Source organism: Nicotiana tomentosiformis, chromosome 1 (assembly GCF_000390325.3).
Source record: "Nicotiana tomentosiformis chromosome 1, ASM39032v3, whole genome shotgun sequence".
NCBI classification, from domain to species: domain Eukaryota; kingdom Viridiplantae; phylum Streptophyta; class Magnoliopsida; order Solanales; family Solanaceae; genus Nicotiana; species Nicotiana tomentosiformis.
Window position 1 is genome coordinate 9017615 of NC_090812.1, and position 7385 is coordinate 9024999.

General features: G+C 36.0%; 1 protein-coding gene across 1 annotated transcript; it reads left to right on the forward strand.

Annotated features, from left to right (window-relative positions):
- The first annotated feature begins 2439 nt into the window (after window positions 1–2439).
- On the forward strand, window positions 2440–7385 carry LOC104094435 (uncharacterized). The gene is made up of 7 exons (XM_009600371.4): window positions 2440–2615; window positions 3860–3898; window positions 4145–4282; window positions 4912–5048; window positions 5149–5252; window positions 6194–6285; window positions 6880–7385. The coding sequence occupies exons 1-7, from the start codon at window positions 2478–2480 to the stop codon at window positions 7252–7254; spliced, it is 1023 nt and encodes a 340-aa protein (XP_009598666.1). The 5' UTR covers window positions 2440–2477; the 3' UTR covers window positions 7255–7385.

Here is a 7385-nt window from a genome sequence, read left to right on the forward strand (position 1 = left end):
CCAGCAATTGACAGGTTACCTTTTTGGTGGGCCTTATAATGGTCAGTCCACCCCAGTCCTATGTGGGATGTGGGCCCCCACGGATCGGCCCATTCATTTTTAAATATATGATTTTATATATATTTTTTTTAAAGTGCTAACCTAAAAAAAGATAAATACTTAAAGTTAAAACATATCTTATTGGAAAAATTTCACAAAACTTAATAACTTTTTATACTGTTTCAATATATCAAAATAAATACTAAAAGTAAAAGACAAGACTATATTTCATTCACTAAAAGTCAAAACTCAAAACAAACTATTCAAGAGAACGTCCATGATGCTTATGGGATATCCAACACATCATCTTCATCAAACACATTTGAATCCGTTTGTGACAAAGTTGTCTTAACATCTTCACTTTCATCTACATCTATAATTCATATGCAATACTAATTAGTTAAATATTAAGAGTAATCAAATTTAAAAACTAAAAATATTTACATTCACATAAAAAAAATATTACCAGTTTGAGAAAAATCGTGCAGCCAATTTTAAGTAGTAACAAGTGTTTGGACATTTTCATGATGGATGCAACTTCTACTTGGTAAGAACACGCCCACCAATGCTAAATGTTGATTCTGATGCTACAGTGTCATATATTTTATATATTTAAATAAATATTTTTATTAGGCCCACGGGCCGGACCAACCCAGCATCAGTCAAGCCTCACAGGCCACGGACCTACTCGGGTCGGGCTTAAAAGACTCGTTTTTAAATGGGTTCCAAAAATTCTAGCCCAACCCTACTAAATCACGGGATGGGATGGGCTAGCCCAACAGACCAAGCCCATATTGACAGCTCTACCTCCAACATCTAGCTAGTATTTAGGCATCTAAATTACACAAACTCGGTTTGGAAGATATCAAGCACAACTACGTTACAGATATATAATATGCAAATTGAGAGTATGAAAGCATTAAAATATTTAAAAGGGATCTTTACACAAATCACATATTGTAGGGGGGAATCAATTCTGCACATTACTTATTATAGGCATGAATAGTGTATATCGATGAGTATTGGAGTAGTGTATATTAAAAGCTCTCAGGGTATATTACTGAAGTAATTGTCTTTTACTATGACCCCTAGAGCCTAAACTTAGCTTAGATTAACTTTGTCCTGTTTTTTTATCATTATAAGCATTAGAGTTATGCAACCATATATGTCGCAAGCTGTGCCTTCTTCCTTTCCCATTTTCGTGCATGCTTTATACGCAGGTGACTACATTAATTTGTAGCATTGATAATAAGGGAAGTCCCGAAACTTAGTTATCATAGCAATTATGATATGATAACATGAAAATAGAGTAAATACCTGAAATATAAAATGTAAGAACATAGAGTAGTTTACAAGAGGTATTAATATAGTAGTTTTATATATTTTACTTTTTAAAATAAATGAAAAATAGCTCAAGGAGGGCTTGCTTTCTAATCTCGATGTGTTAAAAGGGTTAAATACTGAAATATACCTCATTATGTACAATAGTGTCGGATGATTTTCATTTTAGTTTGAATTAAATCTTATAATTCATAATAAATGAGGTCATTTTTGACATCTTGAAACTTCTGCTAATGACTATCTCACTATGGGTGTTAACTTTGAGGGCAAGATTAGCTGTTGGTTCTATTCAAAAAGGTGAATTTCCGGAATTTAAAATTTTAAGGGAGTTATAGGAAAATTTCACAATTATATTATCTTAAAATAAAGTGATCAAGGTATTCTCAATATTTTGAGAATATGAGGAGCAAAAGATTCATAAAGCATAATAAAGCTTTGATATTCAAAAGAAAGCTAAACGAAAATAAGAGATGTATCGAATATCGACTTTAACAAATATTTTAGTTGTTGAGAAAGAAAAAACATGTTGGAGTCCAATATGAAACTGGCTAGGCTTAGAGACATGTAAATACACTTATAAGATAGTTACATATTTTTCACGAGCAATAATAATAATAATAATAATAATAATAATAATAATAATAATAATAATAATATTCCAATATCCAACTAAGCCACACAATAGAGCATTTAAGAATATTTCTCTCAACTATAACAATAACATATCTTAATTATGATAATAATAGGCATAAGTACAAGATATTTGCCTTGATAGCCTAGCAGTTTAATGGAAGATTAATTTTAGATTGTTCTCAATATCTAAATGAGCATTGCTTTGTTGCCTTCTACAGTTCTACTTAATACATGTCCAAAGTTAAATTAATGAGTGTTCATTTTGAATTGTAAAACTATCTCCAATCATCCCAAAGGAGTAATTAACCTTTTTTTCTTGATAAATTAACATTTTTTGAGGGACTAAATTTGTCCTGAAAATAAAATATATTTGTTTTCTTTTTTATTTTAAAAATGGGGACCCATATATTAGTGTACAAAAGTAAACAACGCCCACCTTTGGCACCGTCTCTGGTAAGGGGAAGATGGCGGAAGAAGAAGTAGTGGGAGAAGTAGAAGCAGTAGAAGCAGTATACCGCGATGATTGTTTACTCCTTCAAACTTATCCTCCTTCTTTTCATCTCCATATCAGACCTCGTACCGCCGATGACTCTTCTCAACAGGTTCCCTCTCTTCCCCGCTTTCTTTCCTCTACCCAAATTATTGTGTGTGTGTGTGTGTGTTGTGTTTTTAATTATTTTAACAAGGAATATTGGCTTCTTGAAACCCCTGATTGATCTTTCTGCTGAAATCTTTATATTTAGCGCGTGTATGATTGTAGTATAATTGTGTGGTGTTGTAGGATTTGGGGCTAATTAATTACCTGAATGTGAAGAATTCAGCTTGGGATGTCTGTTTAGAGAATTATGAGTTGGGGGAAGCGGAAAAGATTCTTTTTTTTTTAATGAATCTGATGGCTAATTTGTTATACGAACATTAGGAGAATGACACCCTAAAAGCTAGCTATTGAGTGGAGAGCTCAATGTACCTCAAATTGAAATCTGGTAGTTCTCTATTTGTACATGTCATCCTTGCGTAGTGGCGTTGTGAATCTTCTCTGTACCGTTCCCTCCAATTTTATTGCCTTGATTGATACCTATGCTGAAGTGTCACGGGAAAGTGCTGAGCTTGAGCTTCAAGTAACTCCAGGACTTAAGCACGCTTCAAATAAAGCCTTTCACAACACTACGACAACACTACACTTTTATCCCAAGAGAGTTGGAGTCAATTATATGAATCATCGCTGAACATTTCGCTCCATTTAAGCTTGCTACAGACAAGCCTTTGACAACAATGCTCTTATGAAATTTGCCTAGATCGAAAGCTTAAAGCATTAGCAAAATTCTGTCTGTTTAGTCACAATTTGGCGGGTGTAGGAAAGTGTAGATGCGGAGTCTCATAGAGATAAAAAGGGTAGCCGGGTGCACTAAGCTCCCGCTATGCTTGGGGTCCGGGGAAGGACCGGACCACAAGAGTCTATTGTATGCAGCCTTACCCTGCATTTCTGCTAGAGGCTGTTTCCACGGCTCGAACCTGTGACCTCCTGGTCACATGGCAACAACTCTACCAGTTACGTCAAGGCTCCCCTTCGGAGTCTCATAGAGAGATTGATAGAAGAATAATGTTCTATACAGATGATATACACATTATGCATGCAGTGACTAAGAGGGAACTGGTTTCGGAGTAGTTCGTGTTTCCTAAGGCTGTCATTATTTGCTGCTATTTTCAAATGAATCTGATAAAGTGTCATTATACTTTACAGTTCTTTTTGTTCTTTGATTTTCTGGTTACTTTCCTATTGTTTTATGTTGTATGTTGCTATAGACTATAAAGAATAGTTTCATTTTTTCTTTCTACTGTCTTGTAGTTTGTGGAAGCAATCATAGGAATCCAGGCTGGTCCAAAGGTACTCTGTCACTGTGATTACTTTTCTTTTTGGGGTTATTGATCATCATTTGGTTCTTTTGTTGTCTAATTCATTCGCGCTTACCTTAGTGAATTTCATGTCCATTTTCATCTGATAGCTTTGTGCAGTCCGCCCACACTTGCGTCCCATTTCATCTCGTATTTAACTAGTTCATGTGATAGCCATACTTGTATGATTAGACAGGTTTCACATTTCTTTCCTGCACTGATATAATTATTTTGGCAGTATCCTGACGAGCCACCAGCTATTAGAATTGTTGATTCCAAGGGCCTTGATGAACAAAGGCAAAAACAATTGATAAGTTGTCTTTCAGCAAGGGCTTGTGAACTGTCCTCGTGTCTAATGCTTGTAACACTTTGCGAGGTAACCATTGCACTGTCCAGATCCAGTTCTGTGATTGATGACAATCCTGATTAGAATACTCTCTTTTATTAAAACCTAACTGCATAATCTCAAGACTTGCATTATGATGAATAACTATTACTTTGGATCTTTGTCCTGAAATTAAGTCAAAAGGAACAGGTTTTATAATTTACCTAAAGAAGAGAAACTCCCAGGGTTTTGGTTCAGTCATAAGAAAGTATTACCATGGTGTGTGGGTTGGGCTCACACCGCGAGTTCAAATTCTTCCACTGACAGGAGGTCTGGTAGTTAAGTGGTAATTCAAAGAATTGTTTGTGTCATTTATATATAATATAGATTTATGTTAGAAACTTGAGCTTTACAGGTATTTTAACTTGGTTTAGCGGCAGGGTGCTCTGGTTCTTTCTGAAAGCAAGTCTGATAGTTAAGTGGGACTTTTTATGGGCTGGAATTGGACTATCTACTTGTCAAACTATTGAGTAAAACTCTTATTGATTGATTGTGTCATGGACTCACATTTATGAGCTAAACAACTAAGACAATCTGTTGCTAAATAGGCCAAATTATTATTAGAATTTCAGAAGGGGGCTTAATTTCCAGAAAGCTGATGCCTCTGAATGTATTACTAGGAAGCAGTGGAGCAGCTTTCAAGCATGAATCACCCTGATGGAGAGTGCCCATTGTGCTTGTATCCATTAGTTGATGAAGATGCAGGAAGCTCTGCGCCATTTATGAAACTGATGTCTTGTTTTCATTGCTTTCATTGGTAAATTTTGTCAGTAGTACCCTTTTGTTTGATTAGTTTGTGTACCGGCTGAAAATGCATGGTTGCAACTTCGTACTCATTTATTTTCTTATTGCTGCAGTGAGTGCATCATCAGATGGTGGAATTGGCTTCAACAATTAAAAGAATCTGATGCCCCTACGGACTCTGGTTCTGCTTCATCTTCTAGGAACAGGGATCAGGATGGTCCGTCTCAATGAAATTGTTATCTTAAGATTTAAATGTTTCATGGCATACTCCACTTCCATTTTCTTCTCTTGGTCCGACTAGATTCAGAAAAGGTTACCTTAATTTTATTATGAATTAAGATAGGTCTTTAGGATGATTTTTCATTAAAGTTAGACCCCTTTACTCCTTCACCCCCCCCCCAAACAAAAAAAATGAAGGCAAAAGAAAGACAATTGGATTGACAGGATGCATAAGATATTCTGTGTGGTAAACCAGTTACTTGAGCTCAACCATATGTGCCGTGTCAACTTTTTCCAAGGGATTTGATCTTTCTTTGCTCAATTCACCTGACTAATGAAGATCCCGTTGAAATAATGCGTGCATTCACATACTCTGTCAGCATACCTGGTCTAGTTGCAAGATGTTATCGTACTTCACTTATTTCGTTAGAATAGCTACTTGCATCATTTGGTCCAAGAGGCTCTGCATCCACTAACCTAGGGGCTAGGGCATCCCCGGTCTTGTCTCTTCTTTCTGCAGAGAGGATGAGGTTTTTATTTGATTCTGCCTTTCTTCTTTCTGTTTCTCCATCTTATAGATGACCAATGAGTCAACTTATTTCGATCCATTTCTTTTCCATCTTTTGCTCCTATACCACTCGCATATTTTGCTTGCAACCTCAGTCTTTCAAGTACTAATTTGATATCTTAATGCTTCATCGCAAAAGCCCTCATGCTTTGAGGATGGGGTAAAGAGATTTTTGAATTTGTTTATTACTTTTAGGTTTCTACTTTTAAATATTTTCCAGATGGATGGTGTTTTACACCTGGGGGGGGGGGGGAGACCACGAGGGAGTTTTTTTTTTAATCTATGTGTGCTCTTTTTGTTGCAAACATAGTTTCCAACATTTCTAGTTCCCTAGCTCAGTGTATCTTACTTGGTGATGTGTGATTCAACAGAAGGTGTGGGGAAGTGCCCGGTTTGTCGCAAGTCTTTTCTAGCGAAGGACATCGAGCACGTGCTAGCCTTCGTGAAGACTCAGCATGCTGTGGTATGTTATGAAAATATCTTTTTTTTAAGCCAACTCATATCTTTTCCCTAATTTCTCTAGGTAGAGAAGATACTTTAATTTGCTGAAATGTTTTAACAGCTGCTCTTATGAGAATTCAACAAGTAAAATTTCTTCTCTTTTACTTGGGGCAAGGTAAACTACTCACTAGCAAAAAGAATTGGGAAGTGTTTTTTTTCACTCTTGCTGTGAATTATTTGAGCATCCAAACATAGAACTCTTCTGTATGTCCTTATGCATCCGATACGATGTATTTTGTATCTCTAACAACCTCTTGCACATGTAACCTAATTCTGTGGTTCATATGGGGATTTGAACGTAGATTTGAGATCGTAAGAAAGGGTTTGTTAAAAGAATGTCAGAAAGAGTTTGTAAAAGGTATTGCCTACTAAATGTGGAACAAATAAACTAGGAGACTTGACATGCTAAATCTGAAACAAATTAAAGTTGGTTAGTGCCCTTGGTTAGTACTAAATGAAATGAAGTGTTTGTTTTTGGTATAGTTACAACATTTTGTTATTTATATTGGAGGTAGTCTGGTAGAGCGAGTGATATTTGTTCCTCTTTTGAATCCAGAATGGATCTGAAGTCAACAATGAGGACAAGATTCTTTCCTCGGACTCGGAAAAACTAAGAAGAAAGAAATTTGATGCAATTCTGAAACTCCAGCAAGAGAAGGGTGGCTTAATTGAAATAAAAAAACATGAAGTGTTGCGTCCAGGTATTTATCTTCCACAACCTGCTGCCTTACCCTCAACTGCACCCACCGAAGAGGCAAATGAGCAAAAAGACAGAGATCTGGCAGCCAACCCCAGAACAAATTCTAGTGCTTCCTCAAACAAACCTAGTACCAGTAGAGCGAGAAACTCCGGTACAAAGAAAAACAGGGGACACAGTTCAAGAAAACAAGCGACTCAGTGGGTTAAGAAAGAAAATAGTAATACAGCATGATATGAAATCTGTATTATTTTATATGAAAGTTGAAAGGAAAGAAATGTATCAATTCTTGTGATTATTTAACGATTTGTTTACATGATCAATTCTAACATATCAATATCAAGAAGGGTTAAGTAGTGGCATAA